Genomic DNA, 26,876 nt, shown 5'->3' on the forward strand with positions numbered 1-26,876 from the left:
CACCCCTAATCATGTGTTACAAAACTTGATTGTTTCAACTTATTGTTCTTGGAATAGGTAAAAAGTTAAATAACTAAATAAATTGAGTTCAAATACCTCCAATCTATAAAATTCCTGTGTGATACTTATTTAACGGTCATATCATGCTCAATAGTCAATCAACTGGGTAAGATTTGTAGGTGGTGGGTGACATGCCATGTTGTATGATAGTTTACTGATTGATAGACGACCTTTTACATTAACATTGTACAGAATAATATCTTTCATATGGAGTGCCGTAAATTTGTCTAAAGATAAGTTTAGTTTTACAATTCAGATGAAAGTATGATTAAAAAAAGTATTGGGCCGTTTGGCATTACCGTAAGTCTCAATTTTTGGTTTTATGACTTGGGAAGTCATAATGTCTAGATTGAAGAATAAAATAAAATAAATAGCCATACTTGTAGTGTAGAGATCAGGTTAATTTCAAAAACTAAAACAGAATCAACCGCTAACATCCATCCCCTTCACCCACACTAATGGGTTAAGAAGAGAAAATTCGACCTAGTTCAGGCTCGCCTATACATCAAAACTAGACATCTCATTATTTTTCTGTTTTTAATTTTCTATAAACATAAAACGGAAAACAAAAAACGATACCGAATGGACAGTAGTTTATTTCTTTTAACAAATCGATAGGATCCGACTCCAAACCCGGACCTTAAACAACCGATATACTCTAACCGGGCCCATTAATTTCAAAGGCCCCAAACCCAAAGAAGATTTAGGGTTTTGCCTCCTACATTTATACAAACCCTTTCTTCCTTACTCACTTTCTGCTGCTCTACATTTGCCGTCGCGCTTACCTTGCTTCTCGCTTTCTCTCTCCTCTCCCGACCTCTCTCAGGTATCCTCTCTCTTTCTCTCTCATCTTCAAGCTCATGATCGCTATTTAATGTAGTTTTTGCTAAGCTTTCTGTTAATTTGTGTTAGGTAAACAGCAGAAGGTAGCAGCAACCATGGCGTACCCAATTAAGCCCAACAAGCCTGGGATGGAGGAAACCCAGGAGCCCACTCACAAGATCAGAATCACTCTTTCTTCTAAGGATGTCAAGAATCTCGAGAAAGGTACCAATTTTAAAGTTTTTTTTTTTTTTTAAAGTTTATTGCTTTGTTGATTATTATCAGTTTTTAAGCTGCGGAAATTTTAGGGTTTAGCTGATTGCTGTAATTGTTTTATGATTGACGATCTCTATGTAATTTCATTGTTGAGAAATTGTTGAATTTTGTGTGTTAATTAGTTGATTGGATAAGTTTATACAGATTGATTATTAGGATGATGATGATGTGTGTGGGTGGTGAATAAACCTAAACAATGATGAGACTAATTGACATTGTAATACTGCGAAATATCTTTTAAACTAGTACAAGGATTTAGAAGTAGTGTATCTATGAGTTGATTAACAAGGTGTTGCTAATTGACATTGTTGAAGGAAATTGGGTAATGTTTGTGGGTGAACTTGGGGTTTGCGATTTCTTATTGGTGATGATTTGCTGAGTTGTAATACTTCAAAATATCTTTTAAACGAGTACAACGAATCAGAACTAGTGTATCTATGAATTGATTAACAGGGTTTTGCATGTTTGCTTCAGATTTTGATATAATATGACCTTACAATGTGTCCTTGGGGGATTGCCTATGTATTATTACTCTTGATTGCGGGGAATCATATTTGAACAAACAATGCCTCACACGAGGGACACTGGGATGTAAATAAAATTGAGTGGAATTTTGTTTACCTGTGGAACTGAAACCATTTTAGAAGGTGAGGCATCGATCAAAGCTGTAAATGAGAGGCAATCTTTGTTTCTGGTTTTGGTATATTGTTGTATCTATGTTGATTGCAATTTGTTGTTGTTTTTAAGATGTGAATGGTTTATAGTTGTGTGTTTTTGTTGTTACAATATAACAATGGTGGTGTTTTCTTTTGGTTTGGCCATATTCAGTTAAGCAAATTGTTTGGTTTAGGGTTTATTGTACCAATTTTTGATTTGGTTTGACTTGCAATGTTGCACAGTGTGTGCTGATCTTGTACGTGGTGCTAAGGACAAGCGTCTTCGCGTCAAGGGACCAGTAAGGATGCCCACCAAGGTTCTGAAGATTACAACAAGGAAATCTCCATGTGGTGAAGGTATGTCACAAATTTGATGAACAAGCTGATAATTGGTAATAAAATATATTGGTGTATAATATTTTTGATATTGTTGGAATTGGTAGGAACCCATGCATATATTTTGGGATACAATCATACAAGAAACCTTTGTTTCTTCTTCCCGTGATGCTTTCATGTATTCAACCGTCTACTAAAAATGAATGATAACTTTAACCCCTAAACCCTAAACATGAGTTTAATTCAATCTATGCAAGGATAAAAAGTCTAGTGGCGTTTGCATAAATTTCTTGTTCAGCATTATAAGTTGGGATATTATTGAGATGATCACTTTGTACCGTCTACTAAAAATGAATGATAACTTTAACCCCTAAACCCTAAACATGAGTTCAATTCAATCTGTGTAAGGATAAAAAGTACAGTGGCGTTTGCATAAATTTCTTGTTCAGCATTATAAGTTGGGATATTATTGAGATGATCACTTTGTGCACACATACTTAATCTTTACATTAGGTTTTTAGTGATTATTATGCATTGATCAATCCATCTTTTGCCTAATTGTAATTCTGAACACATTTTCATTGCGTATTCATAATCGTTCCTTGTAATTTATCTTGCAGGAACAAACACTTGGGACAGATTCGAGTTGCGTGTCCACAAGAGAGTCATCGACCTCTTCAGCTCCCCCGATGTGGTCAAGCAGATCACTTCAATCACCATTGAACCCGGTGTTGAGGTTGAGGTTACAATTGCAGACTCTTAGATGTCCTGCAATGTTATGTTTTAGGGCTTTTGTAGTTGTCCCTATATATAGTGGTGCTCCTACTTACTCGGAATTTCGGAGATAACTGAAATTGTTTGTTGGAAGAGAGATATTTTCATTTAGTTATTAATGTTATCCTGTTTTCATTGAACGTGCGTTGTTTCTCCATGCTTTATCAATAGAACTCTCCAGTTTTGAGTATGGTTACCAGAAATTTTGTTCAATTGGTGTATCTTTTTTGCAAGTAAACTTAGTTTACATTAAATTGTTTCTTGTATTCACTGTGTTTATACGAGTGATGTTCATAACTCTTAAGTCTCGTGTGATCATTGTTACTGTGTACAAGAGCAAGTGCAATGCCCGAGCAGCATAAACACGGGCTATGAAGATCGAAGATTTCTCCTTGGCATTCTTCGATACCTCTGGTATGCAGACAGCAATATCGAGTGGGTGTATCGAGTTTACTATTGAGTATAGTGCAGAAATTCGGGTTCAAATTTGTGAATTGTTTTGTTTCCTTCTATTCCATTTATATCTTATTTGTGTGTTCTCTCTCATTTGCCCTACCTACAAGGTTTGAAAGTGGCTAATATCATACAACTTTATCTTTTTACCTTCAATTTTTGAGATCATATAAATTTCACTATTCAAATATTTCGAGCATAAAAACTCCATGTTCGATCTGATGCATTTGCAAGATTTACCTATCATTAGCCCATAGTTTATCTCACATTGTCACTCTTATTTTCTTGATTTGCATAACAATATACTCCTTCCTCTCATTTCCCCATCTTGACCAAAAAAATCTCACAAAAATTGGTCAATGTGGCAAGTGAAATGAGATGGAAGGATTATTATGTCTTAGGTATCCCACTGGAGTTGGCAAACCCTAACTTGACTCGAATTGAACTCGAGTGACTTGAATTTAACTGAATTTTTGTAGTAATACAAAGTTTTACATTATTTCTGATATTTTTTTTGACAGAACCCAAAATAAGCCCGAAATTAATCCCGAACATGATTCATTGACCCGAAATGACTCCCCTAACTATTCCCACTAGAAAAAAGGAATTATATGCGGCATATTCATCTATATGATTCCTTGTTATGGAACAACCCTCAAAGTTGTGATCAACAATTCGTGGTTGCCTTGCCTAGTTGCCTTACATTTTTTTTTGTTGTTTCACTTTTCTAAAATAAATACAAGGCCTATCATTTCCTACCCACAACCAACGGCCAAGATACTCCTCAATTCTCCATCCAACGGTTCTCCTTCCTCCTCATGCTTATTGGCCATCCATTATTCAAACAAGATTTGCTAGGCCCCACTTCTCCTCTCCTCATCCTCTCATAACACACTCCTCTCCAACTAAACTAAACACTCTCATCTTCTTCTTCTTCTCTTTTATCCAACCAACACAAGAGTGAGAAGAAGAGAGAGAAACAAATCAACAATGGCAGCTTCTTCCTCTCTTAGTACACTATCTCATCATCAAACACTTCTCTCACACCCAAAAACCCACCTTCCAACCACCCCTGCATCCTCCCTTTTAGTCCCTACAACCTCCTCTAAGGTCAATGGGGTGCTTCTTAAGTCAACCTCCTCCTCTAGGAGGCTGCGCGTGGGATCACGCTCCGCCGTGGTGAGGGCTGCAGCTGTTGAAGCCTTGGAGAGTACTGATACTGACCAACTTGTTGAGAAGTCTGTGAACACTATTAGGTTCTTGGCTATTGATGCTGTTGAGAAGGCTAATTCGGGTCACCCCGGTTTGCCTATGGGTTGTGCACCCATGGGTCATATATTGTATGATGAGATCATGCGGTATAACCCGAAGAACCCGTATTGGTTTAACCGTGACCGGTTTGTTCTCTCTGCGGGTCATGGTTGTATGCTTCAGTATGCTCTTCTTCACCTTGCTGGTTATGACAGTGTCTTGGTTAGTCCCCTGCCTAAAATTTTCATTACTCTTCTTACTATTATTGCTATGATTTTGTCAATTGTTGTTATTGTTCTTGATCAATATTTCGAGTTTTACTAATAGTTGTAGTTGATTTAATCTTTCATATCTGTAATTGTTCCTACATATTGGCATTAATCATATAAAGTATCTTATCTGATTATGGGTTTAATGTAAATTGAATGATGGAAATGGAATTAATCATGTAAATTATCTTGTCTAATTATGGTTTTATGTAAATTGAATGATGGAAATGGAATTAATCATATAAACTATCTTATCTAATTATGAGTTTTAATGTAAATTGAATGATGGAAATGGAATAATCATGTAAACTATCTTATCTAATTATGGTTTTAATGTAATTGAATGATGGAAATGGAAGTAAATGATATAAACTATCTTATCTAATTATGTTTTTAATGTAAATTGAATGATAGAAGTGGAATTAATCATATAAATGGTAGTTTGGTAAAATTATGTCGTATTATTAATTACAAGGGTGTCGAGACCATGTGACGACTAATTCTAGATTTCTAGAGGGAGTGAGTAACATTTAGCTAAGCCTGTCTAAGTGATTAAAGTTCACATCTTGACCTCCTTTGGAGGTTGGGGCTATGATCATGTACTTAGTTTTCGGTTTATCATGAATATATGCTATTTGTGATATCTTTTGAAGCATTTTAGAGCAAGTAAATTCTAAATCTAAATCTAAATTCTAAAAAAAAAATAAAAAAATAAAAAATTCTAAATCTAGTAAATTTCACACCTCAATACCTCACAAAATGAATTAATGATCATGTAGCTCATGTAATTGATGGATTAAGGAATGGCTGAGCAATAATAAGCTTTATGGGACGCGGGCTTTTATGTTAATGAGTTGTTTAATTTGTCTATCATTAAGAAGTCAGAAGGTCAGGTGGTTAATTGATGTTCCCTCCATAATATGTTAGTTTAATTTGTAGATGCACTATTGCTTGTCACTTGTAAATGCCAAATGCCATGATTTACTCTTAAACCCGTGTGCATTAAACGGAAGTTAACATGGAATGGAGAAAGTATGTTCATAATCAGCCTCATAAGTCCATTTTTCTTAAAGTCATATATAAGTGCTATTCTGACTGTTGTACATTATCTGAACTATGTAACAGGAAGAGGATTTGAAGACTTTCCGTCAATGGGGAAGCAGAATTCCCGGTCACCCTGAGAACTTTGAGACTCCTGGAGTAGAAGTTACAACTGGTAAGCCTCTTTTCTTGAACATTTCAAGTTTATAACACCAACAACCTTATTTTGTTCATAACTGTTTTAAACCTTTTGCAATAATCTCCAAAAATACCAAATTTCTTCCATGATTTACAAAGAATGTTCATCAATCATCAATCATCATAGTTAAAAGCTCAATGGAAAGTTATCTCATTGCATTACAAATTATGCAGGGCCACTTGGTCAGGGAATAGCCAATGCTGTTGGTTTGGCTCTTGCTGAGAAGCATTTAGCTGCACGATTCAACAAACCTGATGCTGAAATCGTTGATCATTACACGTAAAACACCAACATTTCTTTGCTCTGACAATTGAGTTTCTGGTTCTGTTCAGATTAAATCTGCATTTTTTCCTTGATTTTGCCTTACATAGTTATTCTTTGGACTTTCAGGTATGTCATTCTTGGTGATGGTTGCCAAATGGAAGGGATTGCCCAGGAAGCTTGCTCCCTTGCTGGTCATTGGGGGCTTGGAAAATTGATTGCCTTTTATGATGATAACCACATTTCTATTGATGGTGATACTGCCATTGCTTTCACTGAGAGTGTTGATCTGAGGTTTGAGGCCCTTGGCTGGCATGTTATCTGGGTTAAGAATGGTAACACAGGCTACGATGAAATTCGTGCTGCTATTAAGGAAGCTAAGACAGTCACAGACAAACCCACTTTGATCAAGGTTTTTCTCCTTTCTATTAATTGCAACTTTTAGGTCTTTGCTTGTTATTGTATTCACTACACTACATTTGTTCTTATGTGGAAAGTTCGAGTAGACCTGATCATCATGAGCCCGACCCGTAAAATATCGGGGCTTGGCAGAATTTTTAGGCCCGTTTTCCGGGCCCGTCCCGTCCTGAATTTTCAAAGTTTTGGGCTGGTTTTGGGCAACTCAAAGTTACAATTTTAGTTATAAATTTGACCCGGGCCAAAATTTGCCCAAAAAGACCGTTTCCCCCCCCCCCCCCCAAATAGCGGGTTTGGGCAGAAATTTCCGGCCTAGTGGGCAGAAGTTTTAAGGGATGGCCCGGCCTGAACCCGGCATGGCCCACAATTTGATCAGGTCTAGTTTGAGTATAACTGTCTGCTTCTTGTTTTCAATCCAATGAGGGAATAGTAGCATTTCTTTATGTTCTGTAGAAATATTTCAGACTGATGATTCAACCATTTTGTTTATGCAGGTTACCACCACCATCGGTTTTGGGTCTCCTAACAAGTCGAACTCATACAGTGTGCACGGAAGTGCATTGGGTTCAAAGGAAGTTGAGGCTACAAGGCAGAATCTTGGTTGGCCTTACGAGCCATTCCACGTTCCAGAGGAAGTTAAGAAGTAAGCAATGCAATTACATATTCAGTCCTTTTCATTTAGGCTCCGTTTGGTAGGGTGTAAAACATTTTCATTTTCCCCTTTTCAATCATTTTACGTTGTTTGGTTTAACAAGGGAAGAAAAACAATTTTCCATAACTCCCTCAAAGTTGGAAAAACTTTTCCATTTGAAAGAGACGGAAACCACTTTTCCAGCTTTCCTCCTTACCTCCCTCTTCCCTCTTCCTTCTTCCCACCAATCTTCACCCATCTTCACCCATTTTCCTTTTTCTATTAATTTTCTTGTAAGGAAACAAACAAGGGATAAGTAGTTTGAAATTGTGTTTTCCCTTGGAAAATGTTTACACGAAAATCATTTTTCACTGAACGTTTTACACCAAACCAAACGGAGCCTTACTTTTGTTGTTCAATATATAATTCCTTGATTCCTTAGGCACTGGAGCCGCCATACTCCCGAGGGAGCCTCCTTGGAAGCTGAGTGGAATACCAAGTTTGCCGAGTATGAGAAGAAATACCCTGAAGATGCAACAGAGTTCAAGTCTATCACTACTGGTGAATTTCCTGCTGGTTGGGAGAAAGCTCTTCCTGTGAGTAGCTCCTAAATTTATCTCCTCTTTTTTAGCTCAAATGACTAGATTCTCAATTGTTTACTCCATTTTTGCTCAAATGGCTATATTTACTGAATAGTTTACTCCTTTTTAGCTCACATGGCTAGATTTAATGAATTGTTTACTCCATTTTTGCTCAAAATGGCTAGATTTACTGAATAGTTTACTCCATTTTTTGCAGACCTACACACCTGAAACCCCAGGTGATGCAACCAGAAACCTGTCACAACAATGCTTAAACGCCCTTGCAAAGGTTATTCCAGGACTCCTTGGTGGTAGTGCAGACCTTGCATCATCAAACATGACCTTACTGAAAATGTTTGGAGACTTCCAGAAGGACACACCGGAAGAAAGAAACGTCCGTTTTGGTGTCAGAGAACACGGAATGGGAGCCATTTGCAACGGTATCTGCCTTCACAGCCCGGGTTTTGTCCCTTACTGTGCTACCTTCTTCGTGTTCACAGACTACATGAGAGGAGCAATGAGGATCTCAGCCTTGTCAGAAGCCGGAGTCATCTACGTCATGACCCACGATTCTATCGGGCTTGGAGAAGATGGACCCACCCATCAACCCATCGAGCACTTAGCAAGTTTCCGGGCCATGCCCAACATTCTTATGCTCCGTCCAGCTGATGGAAACGAGACTGCTGGTTCATACAAAGTTGCTGTTGAAAACAGAAAGACACCCTCCATCCTTGCTCTTTCTAGACAAAAACTCCCAAACTTGCCCGGAACTTCCATTGAAGGAGTTGAGAAAGGAGGGTACACAATCACAGACAACTCTTCAGGTAACAAACCTGATGTTATTCTTATTGGAACTGGTTCAGAGCTGGAAATTGCTGCAAAAGCTGGTGATGAGTTAAGAAAAGAAGGAAAAGCTGTTAGGGTTGTATCATTCGTTTCTTGGGAATTGTTTGAGAAACAATCTGATGAATACAAGGAGAGTGTTCTTCCTTCAGATGTTACTGCAAGAGTAAGTATTGAAGCAGGATCAACCTTTGGATGGCATAAGATTGTGGGGTCAAAGGGGAAAGCCATTGGTATTGACAAGTTTGGAGCAAGTGCACCAGCAGGAAAGATTTACCAGGAGTATGGAATTACAGTTGAGGCAGTTGTTGAAGCTGCAAAATCAGTTTGTTAGGATTCTTTTTGCCTCCTGTTTTTCCATTTTTGTTGACTGATCAATGTAGACATGGCTCCCTGGTGACTGGTGAGTTACTGTATTACAGTAAAAAAAAAACCGAAAACTTTTAGTTACTGTAAAGATAAACTTTGAAGGCTTTCTTGCAGTATTATGATGAATGTTTGTTGATTTGTGTACTAAAACTTCAATCCAATGTTGTAGTGTGGACAGTATTTCTGAAAAGGAACAACAACAATGTGAAGCTCCCATTTTACTGGATTTTGTATCCTTTTTTATGGGAGTTACAGTAAAAATTTTCTGAATCTATACCATGAGCTTGATTATTAGCATGTAACAGTTGAATGATTTTTCCTTCCCATTTTTATCAGATTTTGTTTGTATGGAAAGTCTTGCTATGATTGATTGGGAATGACCTGTTTTGTTCATCAGTTTATATGACTGGTTAGTAAGACATGTCTGATGTCTAAAAGGGTATGGACTACAAGCCAATAAACAACTACTTCGTGTTTTTTTTTTTTAATGTTATAATTACACTATTTGATGTTTCACGTTTGTCAATGCGAAACTTTAGCACAATTAGTTAGTAAGACATCACATGTCAGATATCTTTATCCATTTGAATGGGCCATATGTTGGCCATACACATTTCTAAAAAGGTATGGGCTACAACACCGACAAGTAACAACTACTCCCTCCGTCCCGGAATACTTGACCTGTTTTCCTTATCGGGCCGTCCTTTAATACTTGACCTGTTTCTAAAAATGGAAATATTCTAACAATATTATATTATTTCTCACTCCACCCCTTTTAACCCACCTACCCCCTACTCCATACAAAAAATAATTAAAAATTCAACCCCTACTCTCCCCCAACCCCACCTCACTTTCAACTACTACCTATTAAATTAAATAAGTCAATTCAAGTTTCTTAAACTCTATGCCGGTCAAACCGAGTCGAGTATTCCGGAACGGAGGGAGTATCATAATTATAAGTACTATAGCTAATGGGCTACAAATCTACCACTATCGTAATTATCTTGATTCCTTGCTCTAGATGAGTACAGAGTATTATGTGTCTAGAAGAACATAACCGAATTTGCTACAATGCCAACAAGTAACAAGTAACAACTATCGTAGTTATTCTGGTAATTGTCTTGATTCCGTTTTTCAAATGAGTATTATGGGGCTAATTAACCAGATTGGTATTAACTTATACCCATTTGCCACGTTGGTGTAAAGGTCGATGGATGGTGCGGAGTTTAAGACATTTGAATTGACTTATTAATTTAATGGGTATTAGTTGATAGTGGGGTATTTTTTTTAATATAGTTAGTGGAAAATGTGTAAGGGTGGGAAGTAATTCATCAACAATCATAAAATATACAGTTAACGATAAGTTGTATACAATCAACACCGAGTAATATGCAATCAATAACTACAAATATACAGTCAACACGTAACATTATACCACCTACAGTTTTCAAGCAAAATATTTACAAAAATGCCATTCGAAATTTTTTCCAATCACTGACATTAACTCGGAATTTCTCAGAGTAGAGAGCTACCACTAGTCCACTACCATACCAAGTGTCGAAATCCCTTTTTCTTGAGAAATCGAAATTGAATTGCCATTGTTATCTCCATCAATCTTACCGCAAAGTAATAATTTCCATAATCCTCAAAAGTATAGTTGGAATCTTCGATATCTGAACTACTTGAAATGCATCAATTGAAATCCAACATCGACAATTTCTACAATTAATCGCATTATTTAAGAGAATCTGGAGAATGATTGAAAGCGCAACAGGAATTGGAGTAGCAATCAATTTGAAATCAGGTTATCTTCTTTCGATTCATTTTGTTTTTCTTAATTTCCACTTCGTCCAATTTTCCCCAATTACATTTCTGAAAACGATTGTAATTGTGATTTCGTAATTATTGTGTTTATGTACTGTAATTTTAGACCTAATTTTTGATAATTGGCCATATTCTGCATTTTTTGCTTTGCACAACAGTAAAAAGAGGTTGTCTGATTGTTCTGAGTGGGAAATTCAATTTCATGGTTGGATCACATAACCAAACGTAATAATTGAGTACTATGTGACTGTGTGTGGACTTGGAGAAGTCTAGAGAGTATTGATTATCAAAATATGGACCCTGAAAATGAAAATGAAAATGAAAATGATGTTTTTACACTTTAAATATCGTCAAGAAACAACAATCCTCTTTATCAATAGAATTTGCACGCGCTATTTGCACGGATTTCAATGCAATAGTTTAAGTTTACGGTCAAAGTTTTCATACTTTGGACACCTATTATAAGAATGGAGGGAGTATAAGTGTAAAATAATTAGTGCCCATCGAATAGAGTGTCGATCTTATCCTCATATGCAATATTATTCAACCTATCAAGTAGTTGTTGTACTTTGTAAGGGTCCTCATCATCTTCCTGTTGTAAGGGTGAGAAATTTTAGATAACGAAAATGAAAAATGTATGGTCCAAAAATCATGTTTAATAGTCAATGTCGTGTGTTAATCAGTTCTGAGTTTGGGCTTGGGGAAGACTTGGGGGAGACTTTCATTATCAAAAATATGGACCATGAAAATAATGTTTTATATATCATAATTGAAGATGGGAACAATAGATTACCCTGTTAAAATGTCAGGAATTGAAATCGAAACCTTTTGAAATGGTTCTTGAAAATCGGAAATAAAATCTGTTACAATAGGTTCTTAAAAACGAAGACCGGAACCATAATCTAGTGGCATATCCATGATTTCTCGATTATAATCTTTCGGTCTTCCTTCAAAGGTGAGAAATTTTGGGTAATGAAATTGTATGGTTCAAAAATATGGAAATCACATTTACTAGTCAATGTCGTGTCTTATGGGGTGGTGGAGTATTGTGTGTGGAATTGGGGAAGACTTTAAAATATCAATTACCAAAATATGGACCCCAAAAATATTCAAATACCATCTTCAAGAGGGATGCTCCTAATGTCATTAAAATTTAAATTGGCATCTTTGGTTTACTTATTTTTCCTTTTCTATTATATATATATATATACTACAATCGACTATATCTCTTTTTAAAATAACTAGTTTATATGACCGCCATGCATATGTGACATTTAAATAATCAGTGGCCATCGAATAGAGTGTCGTTCTTATTAGTGTTACTTCCTCCGTATACATTATTATTATTATTGCTATTTAAACTTTGAAATGCTAGTCCTGTTTGTGGGTCTATGGAACTCTAAGTTACCAACTAATCAACCTAACTGCGAATTGTGCTATATCTAATTAATCAAATTTAGACTTTATTTTCTTTACTTTTTAACTCTAGAAATCCAAAACGGAGTTACTGGACTAGTGGTTAAGACCGATGACCTATACACGATATGTTCAGGTTCAAATCCTTCATCCCATTTAGATATCAAACAGGGGGAAGCAAAATGAAATAAAGTTTGCAACTCGGATAAAAAAAAGTTCAATATTTGTAGACTTTAACACTAGAGTATAAATGTCCTACCTCTTATTTTTAAATCAATTGACAAAAAAATAAATTAAAAAAATCCAGAAAAATAGAAAATGGTACAATAAGTTCATATCTAGAAAATAAGTATTGGGCCTATTGGCCACTTGAACTTGTACCTTCAAGCAATAGTCAACAATGTCGACTGCAAAGTCTTTATCATGCATTTGGAAACTTAAGGAGACTGTCATCTACTTACCCTACCAATCTACTCCACCATAGATGTTTGTATGGTTTATAATTATACAAACTAAATATCTAGTGTTTTTACCGCGTAGTACGGGTACATTCTATTATCTCTTTAATTTGTGTTTTTTCTTCTAATTATATACTCCTTATTATATTACGTATAAGAATAACTTATTACCAATTAATTCTTATTACCAAATAATTGTACTTTTCAATCAAATCGTTACGTATTTGTATCAATCAAATAGTTATGTTATATTAATTATATTTCCAATCAAATAATTATAACTTCTAATCAAATACTTTTGGCTTTTATTCTAATTGTTACACTTGGTCATCATATATTATGTTTCTAACGCTGATCGGTGGTCATATTTATAAGGAGGTCTAATAGGAGACTTATTCATCTAGTACTCCTTAGTACAGTCGTCAATTAAAAATACTCCCGTTATACACGTGAATAAAATTTTGTTTTCACTCATTCGAGTGGTTAGTGAGAATTTATTTTAAAAAAAAATTCTAGTTTCTACCAAAACTAAATTCTTTCCATTATAACTACGGAGTAATTTGTATAGCGATTTCCATTTTTTTAAGGAGATCTAATAGGAGACCTACTCATCTAAATATCTAATATTCCTTAGTACATTATTGTTTCTACACTTTTACTTAGGCCCTGTTCTGTTCACCTTATTTCCACTTATTTCAGGAAAAATAAGTTCAGATAAGTTCAGATAAGTTCAGTTAAGTTCAGATAAGTTCAGATAAGATAAGTTCAGATAAGATAAGTTCAGGAAAAATAAGGTTGGTCAAGTACAATTTATAACTAAAATAAGTTCAGATAAGTTCAGATAAGTTCAGATAAGTTCAGTTAAGTTCAGATAAGTTCAGATAAGATAAGTTCAGGAAAAATAAGTGTAAATTAGGTGAATAGAACGCAGCCTTAGCTTTCCTTAATAATGTGAAGCTACCAAATGAAAAGTATGTGCATGTGCAACAATAAAAACAAAGGGACCATGTGAGATTTTCTTTTTTTCATTTGTAATAAATGTGGGCGTTACAATAAAAACAAAGGGACCACGAAAATATCACGGAAAAGCATTTATCAATAACCGTTATTTGTGAATAGTGCAAATAACATAATATTTTCGTAATTAAATCAGTAAGAAAAATAAAAAATAAAGTGCAAATAATATAAACTCTGATTTACTCTTAATGCACTATTTAAAGTAAAATGCATTGCTCACCACTTTCTGTATTGAAGTTTAGTTTCCGCGCTTTCCTTTTTGTTCTTAACAAACTAATATAATCAAAATGGTCCTACGATTTCAGTGTATGACATCCCTTAGATGCATGATTTTTTTTTTCTTTTTTTTCATATTAGCTAAAAATGATTGTCTGTGCTTTTTTTAGGCTGAAACCACTGATCTGAAGTCCACTTATGCAAAGACAAAAGTTACTGTTCTGAAACAACCAGACTTAGCAGCTAGCAACAGCCCATAGAGCAGTGAGACAAAGGTTTGTTAACCTTAATCTGTTGCTGAATTTTATTAATCGAAAGATTTTCTGTTTATATCCTAAATCTATTACTACGTCTTAAATTCCAGGTACAGCTTGAAAATGACACAAAATATAATAGCTCCACCCCTAGATAATCCCTCAAATGGAAAAGTCAGTAACTTGTTACATGGAGACAATATGCTGATATATATTTCCACATAGATCACTCTTATTTACTAAAACAAATTATCTTTATAATCTGGACATTAGTCATAAGAAATCTTCATTATTCGGTATTATAGTTTCTCCCAAAGCTGGTGAATTTTCCATAGATGTTGCTGTACTTAATTCCTATGATGTTCAGGTGGATTGTCATGCCTCAGGCAGTAATTCCTTATTCGCCAAGTTCCATAGATGTTAAAGTAAGTATCTTCTGCAGTCTATTCTGTCAATTTGCCTCGTGCTCACATGAAAACTTTTGTACTCAAGAATTTAACTCCTTGTCTAGGTATCTGCAGTGACTACTTGTGAGGTTTGATGATTGTTCAGTTTTTCAGACATGACTTGGAATTCTTTCAGGTAAGTTGAAGTACTATTTGGAACTTGTGTTTTACTTAATGTAGTAGTTTCCTGTGAAATCAAGTCATTCCTTCTAAGGAATGTTAATGACCTTGTCTAGCTTCTTGATCCCTGATTAGTTTAAATAATCAGTTTTCTCTGCAGCATCCACGAAGAAGTTGGAGGGTTTGTTCAGGGATTGGGAATAAAGGTGCTTCAGAAATCAGAACTGCTCGTCTTCTCTCCAATTCCTGGAATATTTGTGAATGCTCCAGACTTCAGAGTCTTTACTGAGGATTAGAGTCACTAAAAATACATTATTCCTATAATATGGGCATTAGTCGAGAAGAGAATGGCACGTTTATGAAGAACTCTCATCATAGCCTTCATTCCTTGGTTGCTGTTAGAAATTTGAAAACAGCAAGACACCATCAGGTAGAGTTTTCATGTCAATGCGTTTATTTTTATTTTTCGGTTTGATAAAATTATGTTTGTATTCAAAATTGTAGTAAGTCAACGCCAGAAAATTTCCGGTCAATGGACGGAACCGAGATAAGGTAACATTAACATATTACAAGTAATATAATAGGAGGCAATCACACATGAAGTCCTACATCCGTTTATTTTTGTTCTTTACGTTTTATTTTTGGGTGTTTCAAAATATTCTTTACATTTTCTTTTACACATAAATGTTTTAGTATTATATCAAAATTTGTGTCAAATGATTATTTTAACCAATTAAGTTCATTGGGTCATTTAATCTCTCACACATTTCTATTGGGACATTAAATTTTTCTCATTTTCTCAATATCATAATTTTAATAAGAGTGAAAACATTATAAATAAACGTAATTTCTTTGTTTAAATAAAAAAATAGAGGAATCTCAATACATATTAAATAGTCATTAATAAACGAGTAAAAGGCCAAACGTAAAGAACAAAAAGAAACGGAGGGAGTACTACTTAGGATTAACAAATGTATGTTTAATGTAGCTTATGGGTAGAAACTATCATAAATTTCTGAAAAACAGGAATCTATAGTACTCCCTCCGTCCCATAATATAGTGCCCGTTTGACCAAAATCACGGTTATTAAGGTAAAGGATAACATTGATAATAAAAACAATAATGATTTGTACTTTCAAGATAAAGTACATGTTAGTTGGCAAAAATGGAGAGATAAATTATAGATTAAAGGTGTGTACATAATAAATAGGCCTAAAAAGGACAAAAATCAAGCACATGGGTTGAATAAAAGTCAAAAAGTACAATTTTCAAAGTAAAAATTAATGGTTTAAAATAGAAATAGGCACATCATTTAGGGACACCATTTTAGGAAAACAGGCACTATATTATGGGACGGAGGGAGTAGTTGATTATTATACGTAGTATTATAATTTTATAAAAGGGCCATTTTTTTTTTAAAAAAAATCCGTGAAATAGTAATGTATTCCCTCCTTCCTTTTAGATTGCTTCGCATACCAAGACTGGATGTTACTTTGAATTTTCCTCATTCAACTTTTGTAAATTTTTCCCATTTGTAAGTTGTTAACACGTACCCCACCCACAACTCCACAATGGACATCCCTATATGGCTAACCTTTTCCCTCAGCCACAGAAAAGTGAAATATCATATCACCCCATTATTGCCCATCCGAATTCGACCCGTGTCGCACACCTTGTTTGTGGTGGGTGAGTTTCTGCATAATTGAGTGTACTCTCATTTAGTTCACACTATCTGGATCGTGAGAAATGGCTTCATTTGGAAGAGTTGTTAATGTTGGGTCAAAGGGGAAGCAAGGCTGTAGTGACCGCACGTTCAAGTTGTAAGCATCTGATTGACTTCTTAAATTTTCAGATGCTGTACTCACCAGTTTATCCTGCATTTTTTGATGTTGCGCTTCTTGTTGTGACTTCCACATTGGTATTTTGGGTGATTTCACAGGAAAACAAATAAAATACCTAGAACCACAATAGGAAAATATATCTGTAGCATGGTACACTGGCCAAGTAATGCAATGTTTTCTATCTGTCATTCAGTAATTCTTGGAGATTATTTTACTTTTACCACATATATTCACCCTTTTTATTTCATTGTTGCAGGTTTTTATGGCAGCAAACACAACACTTACGGTTTGAATTGCAGGAAGACATGCCTAACTGCCAAAGATTGTGATCACCATGTTGGTCTTTGTCACTCAAGCAGACTTGCAATATCGTCTGTTTGAGTTTTACAGACAAGCAGCCGAAACAGGGAATAATCAGTTCAGGTGACAGAGTTTATCGCAGATGAGTTACGATATTAAATTTTAAAAATGCTAAAGGTATTATAGCACTATTTCTTTTTGCTACTTCACAAATGGATTATCTTGTTTGCATCCCTAATTCTGATTGTTGTACTATTCATCATTTGTGCAGCATATTGCTGCTTCAGAGTCTGATCATAACAAACTGTAGTGAAGAAGAGGAGAAAACTGAAAACTTTTGGCAAAACGCAAAAAAGCAGTGCCTTGGACAGGCAGGGGAATCCAGTGCCTCAGGTACGGGGGATTACTCGACAACTCCTGTTCTGACGACCCTTTTTCAACCCGGTTTGTTCCGGTTTTCAGCTATGGGTTTTTCCTTGTACTTATCAGGCACACATAAAAGGCTCCTTCGTGTTTTAGAAACCTACTCTTCTCTTTTTTTTTCACCTTTCTTCATCCCATTGTAAAATTTCCAATAGATACAGAACTTGCAACTCCGCCCTTCAGATGTATAATTACCAGTTCAGTACAGAGCCAAATAAGCTTAAGGTGTCGTAGCATTTTTCGTTCTGGTTTTTACGGCACATATATCCCTCATTCGCAGCTCTACTTCTAGAAACATCTTTCATTCTTTCGTTTTCCTTTTGATTCATGTAACAGTTGAACCTTCTTTCATGACTGATATAGAATCAGGCAGCTACTTCACTACTTCTATGTTGATCTTATTTTGTAATAAACTTTGATAGATTGAATAAAGGCTGTTTGCAGTGACTTCTTAAGATGTGATTAGAAGTCCATAATCACACTGTAAGTTTATATTTGTGGAGCATAAAGGATTGACTTGTAATTTTCTAATGCCATTCTTAGTTTCCTGTCAAAACACCAAGCAAGTAAAAGAAGGGGTATATAGTCTAAGTAATTTTATGGCCCCGGTGGAAGGTCCTCTCCTGCTTAGGGTCAACTTTATCACAAGTTAGCGTGCTAGGTTTTTCAAAAGCGGGGGAGGAATATGGATCCCCGGGTTCTCACATGCAGAGTGTCTTTAGCGGTATCGAACTATTAACCTCGAGCTTGGAAAGTATAATTCTTATCACGACTCTTTGAAGTTAGGCTTAACTTGCTCACCAATTCTTAAATAGACTCGACTTACACTGAATTTATTGTGTACTATGTCTAGAAAGTAAGGTCAACAACTTTCTTCTAAATTATTTTGGCATGTTTATTAGGGTTATTATGAAAAACATATCAAATTGGTGTTGTTAGTTAGGCTTGAATAATATGATTTTAAGTCACGAGACTTTTATAAATTAGGTAATTTGATTTAAAAAATTGTTACATATCTAAGAAAATGGATGTTAAATTTATCAGTCAATGTATAAACAATAAAAGTCAATATGTATGTAAAAGGGTTGCTAGATAAAATCTTTGGTTTTTTGGTCCACAACTCCACACTAAGAGGAACTCCAATGCTTAGTTACAAGGTGGTGTAGTTAAAAAGTAACTCCAATAGTTAACTACACGGTATTATAGTTAAATTTGCCAACTCAAATTTCTAACTACAATATATTTAAGCTACAAAGTTTCTCATTGGCTGACTACAATACGTTGTAGCGCCTTATAATATTTTATTCAATATACAATTTTATTTATTTTACCTTTTTAACAATTTTTTTTGATCTACCTGCTGTCCTGTTCATATGAGCTACACTAATTTGATAGCTGCTTACGCAATTCTTATATCAACGGTTGGCTACTTGTTCAAATATTTTTATTTTTTTACGAGTAAGTCATTTTATGATCATTGAAGTGGCTCTATTATTATTATCATGCACCGATTAACGCAAGAATAATTAACTCGGTACGAATTAGTTTCAAAATAAAATCCCTCAAAAAAAAAAGTTTCAAAATAAAATTAACAGAAAACCAACCTTCTCCGGTTTACTGTTGTTAGAGCATGGAATTTTCCAGTAATCGCAGACCCCAAATTATCTTCCAGTTGAATCAATCCTTGATTTTTGGATTTGCCAGAAAACTCCTTGAATTTTAGGGTTCATATTTGATCCGTAATTGGGAAAATTTTCAGCAATTGATCTTCCAAATCAGCCCTACTTGTTTCCAGACTGCAAATGAAAGGTGCGAACTTTATACTGCATTTTGGTTTTCCATTAGTGTAATTTAGTGTAATTTATTAAGATAAACTGCATTTTGCAATTGTTTTATTCGACTACTCATTTTTAAATCAAATTGCTTAATTGCTAGTTAGTTTTCTTATCATATTGCCAAAAAAAATTATTTTTGTTTAACTGGTGAAAAAGGGTAAATTATACCACTGTTAATTTGTTGACACATCATCAAACGTACTGAAAAATGAGAATGAAAGACAATAAATATGTTATTTTAACCAATAGAAAAACATGATGAGTAAGATCCTTAATTGATAGATAAATAATTAAATATCAGTCCATTAGTTGAATATTCAATGAAAATGTATGGTCCAAAAATGGCGTTTAATAGTCAATGTCATGCTTTATGGGGTGGTGGAGTACTATGTGACTGTGTGTGGACTTGGAGAAGACTAGAGAGTATGATTATCAACATATAGACCCTGAAAATGAAAATGAAAATGAAAATGATGTTTTTACACTTTAAAATCGTCAAGAAACAACAATCCTTTTTAGCAATAGTATTTACACGCGCTAGTTGCACGAACTTTAATGCAAATAGTATAAATTTACGGTCAAAGTTTTCATACTTTAGACACATACTCTCTCCGTCCCTTAATACTCGCACCGCTTTCCTTTTCGGGCCGTCCCTTAATACTTGCACCGCTTCTATAAATGGAAATCTATTTCTCACAATTACCTACTAACCCACCTACACTCATCGTCCCTACAAAAAATCATTTAAAAATTCACACCCCACACTCACCACTCCTCACCCATTACACATTTCCTACTAACTATATTAAAAAAATATCCCACTATAAACTAACACTCATTAAATTAATAAGTCAATTCAAATATCTTAAACTCCGCACCGGTCAAATCGGTGCGAGTATTAAGGGACGGAGGGAGTATTATAGAGTGTAAATAACTTTCATGAATGGAGGGAGTAAAAAATTGTTTTACTTGGCTAAAATACTTTTGTTCTTATTGGCAGATAAACATGAGTCCATTATTGGCCAACTTGAACATATACCTCCAAACAATAATCAATAATGTCGATTATGAAGTTTGTGAATGCAATTTATTATCACTTTCATTGCAAGTTGTCATCTGTGCTGAGTGTTGATTTATAAAAAGGACTACTTGATTAACACATACAATATTACTCCACCTTTCTCCAGACAACCTTTCTTTTCTGCTTTTATCTTGTTTTCTCATCTTAATTCATCTCTTCATCTTTCTGAAAAACCCAACCCAATGGCTGAAATCGGATACTCGGTTTGTTCAAAACTTATTGAAGTGATGGGCAGTAAGATCATTAAAGAGATTTGCGACATGTGGGGTTACAATTCTCATCTTGAAGACCTCAACAAATCTGTCTTGACGATCAAGGATGTGCTCTTGGATGCTGAGGCGAAGCGGGATCTTTCCCGTGAACAACAGAGTTACATTGCAGAACTTAAGGATGTTGTTTACGATGCTGATGATTTGTTCGATGAGTTCCTCACTCTTGCTGAGCTCAAACAGATTGATGGCAACAACAAGGGTGGTGGTAAATTCTCCAAAAAGGTACGTCGTTTCTTTTCTTCTAATAAGGAGAAGATGGGTCAAGCTTACAAGATGTCTCATATGGTTAAAGAAATTAAGAAGCAGTTGGGTGAAATTGTTGATAGGTATACCAAATTTGGGTTTATTGTTGATTATAAACCTATTATTAGGAGAAGGGAGGAAACATGTTCTTATTTTGTAGGTGCCAAGGAGATTGTTGGGAGGGATAAGGATAAAGATGTTATCATAGGCATGTTGCTAGATCATGATAACGATTGTAGTTTCTTGGCTGTTGTGGGGGTTGGAGGGGTGGGAAAAACTACTCTTGCCCAACTTGTGTATAATGATGAAAGAGTCAAAAGTGAGTTCCAAGATTTGAGGTATTGGGTTTGTGTCTCTGATCAAGATGGGGGACAATTTGATGACAAAAGAATTCTTTGTAAGATTATAGAGTTAGTTACGGGCCAGATTCCTCCGAGTAACGAGAGCATGGAATCGGTGCGTAAGAAATTTCAAGAGGAATTAGGAGGAAAGAAGTACTTCCTTGTTCTTGATGATGTATGGAACGAGGATCGCCAGAAGTGGCTTCATCTAGAAAATTTCTTGAAATTGGGTCAAGGGGGAAGCAAGATTGTGGTAACCACACGTTCAGAGAAGACGGCAAATGTTATAGGGAAAAGACAAGACTATAAACTAGAATGTTTGTCAGCAGAGGATTCATGGCGCTTATTTGAAATGTCAGCTTTTGACGAAGGGCATGGCCAGGAAAACTATGACGAATTAGTGACGATTGGCAAGAAGATTGTTGAAAAATGTTATAACAATCCACTTGCTATAACAGTGGTAGGAAGCCTTCTTTTTGGACAAGAGATAAATAAGTGGCGGTCGTTTGAAAGCAGTGGATTAGCCCAAATTGCCAATGGTGATAATCAGATTTTCCCGATATTAAAGCTCAGTTACCACAATCTTCCACACTCCTTGAAGAGCTGCTTTAGCTATTGTGCAGTGTTTCCCAAAGATTATGAAATAAAGAAGGAGATGTTGATTGATCTTTGGATAGCACAAGGATACATTATACCGTTGGATGGAGGTCAAAGTATAGAAGATGCTGCCGAGGAACATTTTGTAATTTTGTTAAGAAGATGTTTCTTTCAAGATGTAAAGAAGGATTCTCTTGGTAATGTTGATTATGTTAAAATCCACGACTTAATGCACGATGTCGCTCAAGAAGTGGGGAAGGAGGAAATCTGTGTAGTGACTTCAGGTACAAAGAAGTTGGCTGATAAAATCCGTCACGTGGGTTGTGTTGTCGATAGAGATCCAGAAATAGTCTTTTTATGTAGCAATAAGATTCGTTCGTATATTAGCGGTCGCTGCATAAAGAATCCGGTGGATTCACAAATAGACAACTGGATGTGCCTTAGGGTGTTGGACTTGTCAGATTCATGTGTTAAAGATTTGTCTGATTCAATAGGTAAGCTGCTGCACTTAAGGTATCTTAACCTCTCTTCTAATATAAAGTTGGAGATAATCCCTGATGCAATTACAAGACTGCATAACTTGCAGACACTACTTTTAGAAGATTGCAGAAGTTTAAAGGAGTTGCCAAAAGATTTTTGCAAATTGGTCAAACTGAGGCACTTGGAATTACAGGGTTGTCATGATTTGATTGGTATGTCATTTGGAATGGATAAGCTAACTAGTCTTAGAATACTACCAAACATTGTGGTGGGTAGGAAGGAACAAAGTGTTGATGATGAGCTGAAAGCCCTAAAAGGCCTCACCGAGATAAAAGGCTCCATTGATATCACAATCTATTCAAAATATAGAAGAGTTGAAGGCATGAATGGCACAGGAGGAGGAGCTGGGTATTTGAAGAGCATGAAACATCTCACGGGGGTTAATATTACATTTGATGAAGGTGGATGTGTTAACCCTGAAGCTGTGTATTTGAAGAGCATGAAACATCTCACGAGGGTTATTATTATATTTGATTATAAAGGTGGATGTGTTAACCCTGAAGCTGTGTTGGCAACCCTAGAGCCACCTTCAAATATCAAGAGGTTAGAGATGTGGCATTACAGTGGTACAACAATTCCAGTATGGGGAAGAGCAGAGATTAATTGGGCAATCTCCCTCTCACATCTTGTCGACATCACGCTTGAAGATTGTTACAATTTGCAGGAGATGCCAGTGCTGAGTAAACTGCCTCATTTGAAATCACTGGAACTTACAGAGTTGGATAACTTAGAGTACATGGAGAGTAGAAGCAGCAGCAGTAGCAGTGACACAGAAGCAGCAACACCAGAATTACCAACATTCTTCCCTTCCCTTGAAAAACTTACACTTTGGCGTCTGGACAAGTTGAAGGGTTTTGGGAACAGGAGATCGAGTAGTTTTCCCCGCCTCTCTAAATTGGAAATCTGGAAATGTCCAGATCTAACGTCATTTCCTTCTTGTCCAAGCCTTGAAGAGTTGGAATTGAAAGAAAACAATGAAGCGTTGCAAATAATAGTAAAAATAACAACAACAAGAGGTAAAGAAGAAAAAGAAGAAGACAAGAATGCTGGTGTTGGAAATTCACAAGATGATGACAATGTCAAATTATGGAAGGTGGAAATAGACAATCTGGGTTATCTCAAATCACTGCCCACAAATTGTCTGACTCACCTCGACCTTACAATAAGTGATTCCAAGGAGGGGGAGGGTGAATGGGAAGTTGGGGATGCATTTCAGAAGTGTGTATCTTCTTTGAGAAGCCTCACCATAATCGGAAATCACGGAATAAATAAAGTGAAGAGACTGTCTGGAAGAACAGGGTTGGAGCATTTCACTCTGTTGGAATCACTCAAACTTTCAGATATAGAAGACCAGGAAGATGAGGGCGAAGACAACATCATATTCTGGAAATCCTTTCCTCAAAACCTCCGCAGTTTGAGAATTAAAGACTCTGACAAAATGACAAGTTTGCCCATGGGGATGCAGTACTTAACCTCCCTCCAAACCCTCTATCTACACCATTGTTATGAATTGAATTCCCTTCCAGAATGGATAAGCAGCTTATCATCTCTTCAATACCTGCGCATATACTACTGTCCAGCCCTGAAATCACTACCAGAAGCAATGCGGAACCTCACCTCCCTTCAGACACTTGGGATATCGGATTGTCCAGACCTAGTTAAAAGATGCAGAAAACCCAACGGCAAGGACTATCCCAAAATTCAACACATCCCCAAAATTGTAAGTCATTGCAGAAAGTAATTTATTCATTTATATTTATTTTATGCTTAGAATGATATACGCAGTCGTCCTTTGGTTTCAAATCTTGAATTTGGTTTTTGTTTTCTTTCTTTGTTTCTTTATTCAACACCAGCCCATTTATGATTGATTCATTAAAAAAAGGATGGAGTTTTATGGATTTGAAGAAGACAACGAATTGAGATTCCTGGGGTTTTCTTTTTGTTGGGGTTGGATTTCATGTATATGTTGCTGATTAAATACGAGACTGATGATGATGATGTGTTTATGGGTTTTAAATCAGATTAAATATATGGGAAATGTAAGTTAGTTGGGGATGCACATAAGGTGTTTGATGAAATGTCTATGAGAAATGTTGTTTCTTGGACTTAGAATGATATACACTGTCGTCCTTTGGTTTCCAATCTGGAATTTGGTTTTTGTTTTCTTAGTTTGTTTCTTTATTCCACACTAGCCCATTTTTTTTAAACTACCTGCAACTACTGAATTTCATTTACCCTGTATCTCAGATTATATGGTAGTAATTCTCATTTACTCAACACTAGCTTGATCCTGAACGCAGCCAACCTTCAGGTTAGAATCCGCCTTACTCATCCTTTTGTCATGAATTGTTTTAAGTTGTTTTGCTTGCTTGTGTAATCATAATTCATAGTATACGATTCATCATTCACTATGTCTATAGGCAAGATATTGGAATTGTTCACGATTTCCTGAAGTTTCTTTGTTTTTGTTGATACCACCATATTGCAGCTTATAGTGACTAAGTTAATGAATGTTTCCAAAAATTAGTCATATAAATTCTTCTTCTCTCTCTATTACATAAACCCTTTTTCTCTTTCTAACTTATCATGTTCATGTCTAAAACGTATACATGCTCACATCATTGTTCGTTTCAGCTGACTTACTTATGTAAGAGAGCTATCTAGTTAACAACTCTTGTAACTTTTTATTTGCTAGTCAGAACATGGATTGGTGCAAGCATGGGAATATGCTAACACTCTACCAAATCGATTGGAGTTTGGACTTAGTTTCACCAGAAGCCATACCCGGACACTTACTGGGGACTGTCAACAAAGCCGCATTGTGATGTACTTGGATGTTTCACGTGCCTGAGGTGCGAGTTACTTGGAAGGGAAGCGGTTTATTTAATTGTTTTCCCAAGTAGATTTTGCTTACAAGCTTTTACTTTTCACTTGAAAGGGTTTTTCTTGTTTTAAGCTTTTCGAATTAGAGTTTTCGGTTGCATTAAGAGTAGTCGTATTAGTCTTTTACCTAAGGAAGACTCTTTTTTGTAATTTTCAGACTATGCAATTCAAGTTTTCGAGTGTTTTCTTGCTTGTGTGATTGTGAGTTGGTGAATTCGTCTTTCATACATTTTGAGATTATCAGAAGCTTTTATGCTCCACCGGTAGTCTAGTACCTTTTCTGTTACTGTGCAGGGAAGTAATCTGGTACCTTCTATATATATGGAAAAACATACATTATACATTATGCAAAATTCTTACAGGTTAGTTACTTCCTGGAACTTCATTTACACTTAGTTTTTTTTGTTCCATTCCCTCGGAATCAAGTCATTCCCTCTGAGAAATATGTAATGAACTTCTGTATGTTGCTGTTTGGTTCCTGTTTTAATCTTCAATTTTCTTGTATAGTTACAGCTGCATTTACAATGAAGTTTAAGCAGACACTCTCTTTATATAGTGCCTCTTTCTGGAGCACCGTAGAGCTGTCTGTGGTTGATCACCATCTGCTGCCGAGAGATTCAGCAATCGCGTGTTTGATCAGGTAAAAGTTTTTATGTCAATGTGTTTTTTTTTCCGTTTGATCAATTTATGTCTGTATTCAGATTCTTATCTTCTTACAGTAGCATAACACATTGTTTCTTTCATTTATGTAATCTGTTTCAAGATTACAGAGATGTATGCTTCAGTCGACATTGATGATAACTTAAGATGGCATTCCTACAACAGTTGCAGGCGCATTCTAACTCCGGCAATTCTAGTTAGGCAAGAGGAGCATTGCCAATACCTGCCACCTCTGGGATTTACTATACCAGGGTTGAAGTTTATGGAAGACACCAGCTATGCACAAGCCTTCAAGGGGTCATCCTACATAACAAGTTGAACCAACCAATTGCTTGTTGGTTCAGTGGTAATTGGAGCTGAATTTGGTAGGGATGACCCGTGTTCGATCCCCACAACAACAATTGGGAGGGGACTGGAACCTATCCACACAGAACTCGCCCTGAATCCGGATTAGCCCTAAGGGTGAACGGGGTGCTAACACCAAAAAAAAAAACATAACAAGTTGAACCAAACATACTTTGTTTGAATTGAAGATTTAGTGATTTCATTTGATCGATTGAGATGTCTTATTATAAGCGTATATGCTCTTGGATTTGGCCACTTAGGTGTTGTTTGACAATTGGTCATTAACTCGCTTTTATATTTTCTTTTCTCTTAGGAAAGGTGATCCTGAGAATTTATATTGGAACACTTTTTTTTTCTCACTAGCTTTAAAAAAGTGTTCTGTGTTACCTGCAATTCAATTTGATTATTTTTCACATAGTTTTACCTGAAAAAGTGTTACCTGAAAAAGTGTTACCTGAAAATCAACTGACATAAGTTTTTGTTTGGATCCAATTAAGGACACTAGATAAATCGGAATAAATAATC

At 35.8% G+C, this 26,876-nt stretch overlaps 3 protein-coding genes and 1 long non-coding RNA gene across 17 annotated transcripts; all 4 read left to right on the top strand.

Moving 5' to 3' along the window:
• The first annotated feature begins 733 nt into the window (after nt 1–733).
• Nucleotides 734–3,064, top strand: LOC110782410 (40S ribosomal protein S20-1). Its single transcript, XM_021986562.2, has 4 exons — nt 734–886; nt 973–1,107; nt 2,058–2,171; nt 2,771–3,064. Exons 2-4 carry the CDS (start codon nt 999–1,001, stop codon nt 2,911–2,913), a joined length of 366 nt encoding a protein of 121 aa, XP_021842254.1. The 5' UTR covers nt 734–886; nt 973–998; the 3' UTR covers nt 2,914–3,064.
• A 915-nt stretch (nt 3,065–3,979) lies between these two features.
• Nucleotides 3,980–9,465, top strand: LOC110782409 (transketolase, chloroplastic-like). Its single transcript, XM_021986561.2, has 7 exons — nt 3,980–4,850; nt 6,023–6,113; nt 6,311–6,416; nt 6,528–6,810; nt 7,310–7,458; nt 7,889–8,042; nt 8,245–9,465. Exons 1-7 carry the CDS (start codon nt 4,368–4,370, stop codon nt 9,202–9,204), a joined length of 2,226 nt encoding a protein of 741 aa, XP_021842253.2. The 5' UTR covers nt 3,980–4,367; the 3' UTR covers nt 9,205–9,465.
• Nucleotides 9,466–14,006: 4,541 nt separating this feature from the next.
• Nucleotides 14,007–18,011, top strand: LOC110782412 (uncharacterized). 4 transcript variants are annotated; one of them, XR_008929657.1, is made up of 7 exons: nt 14,032–14,445; nt 14,792–14,849; nt 14,936–15,006; nt 15,139–16,810; nt 16,930–16,994; nt 17,088–17,308; nt 17,403–18,011. It is a non-coding gene; the product is annotated as an uncharacterized lncRNA (long non-coding RNA). The 4 variants fall into 4 exon arrangements; XR_002531924.2 differs by lacking the exon at nt 16,930–16,994 and having other exon boundaries at nt 14,069–14,260; nt 14,341–14,445; nt 15,139–15,420; XR_008929655.1 differs by lacking the exon at nt 16,930–16,994 and having other exon boundaries at nt 14,007–14,445; nt 15,139–15,420.
• A 2,128-nt stretch (nt 18,012–20,139) lies between these two features.
• Nucleotides 20,140–26,737, top strand: LOC110782413 (disease resistance protein RGA2). Of its 11 annotated transcripts, none has more exons than XM_056838270.1 (6): nt 20,142–24,183; nt 24,711–24,774; nt 25,163–25,315; nt 25,504–25,708; nt 25,854–25,986; nt 26,110–26,737. In XM_056838270.1, exons 1-2 carry the CDS (start codon nt 20,653–20,655, stop codon nt 24,720–24,722), a joined length of 3,543 nt encoding a protein of 1,180 aa, XP_056694248.1. In that variant the 5' UTR covers nt 20,142–20,652; the 3' UTR covers nt 24,723–24,774; nt 25,163–25,315; nt 25,504–25,708; nt 25,854–25,986; nt 26,110–26,737. The 11 variants fall into 11 exon arrangements, with proteins under 11 accessions (XP_056694250.1, XP_056694248.1, XP_056694253.1 ...); XM_056838275.1 differs by having other exon boundaries at nt 25,641–25,708; XM_056838276.1 differs by having other exon boundaries at nt 25,641–25,708; nt 25,860–25,986.
• Nucleotides 26,738–26,876: the final 139 nt, after the last annotated feature.

Source organism: Spinacia oleracea, chromosome 3 (genome assembly GCF_020520425.1).
Source record: "Spinacia oleracea cultivar Varoflay chromosome 3, BTI_SOV_V1, whole genome shotgun sequence".
NCBI classification, from domain to species: Eukaryota; Viridiplantae; Streptophyta; class Magnoliopsida; order Caryophyllales; family Amaranthaceae; genus Spinacia; species Spinacia oleracea.

Excerpts from the sequence above, each read along its gene's own strand:
- LOC110782409 (XM_021986561.2), top strand. The coding sequence starts at position 4,368 with ATGGCAGCTTCTTCCTCTCTTAGTACACTATCTCATCATCAAACACTT. Across the intron at positions 6,114-6,310 it reads TGGAGTAGAAGTTACAACTG|GGCCACTTGGTCAGGGAATA; the intron begins GTAAGCCTCTTT and ends CAAATTATGCAG. Across the intron at positions 6,811-7,309 it reads ACAAACCCACTTTGATCAAG|GTTACCACCACCATCGGTTT; the intron begins GTTTTTCTCCTT and ends TTGTTTATGCAG.
- LOC110782413 (XM_056838272.1), top strand. The coding sequence starts at position 20,653 with ATGGCTGAAATCGGATACTCGGTTTGTTCAAAACTTATTGAAGTGATG.
- LOC110782410 (XM_021986562.2), top strand. The coding sequence starts at position 999 with ATGGCGTACCCAATTAAGCCCAACAAGCCTGGGATGGAGGAAACCCAG. Across the intron at positions 1,108-2,057 it reads TGTCAAGAATCTCGAGAAAG|TGTGTGCTGATCTTGTACGT; the intron begins GTACCAATTTTA and ends AATGTTGCACAG. Across the intron at positions 2,172-2,770 it reads GAAATCTCCATGTGGTGAAG|GAACAAACACTTGGGACAGA; the intron begins GTATGTCACAAA and ends TTTATCTTGCAG.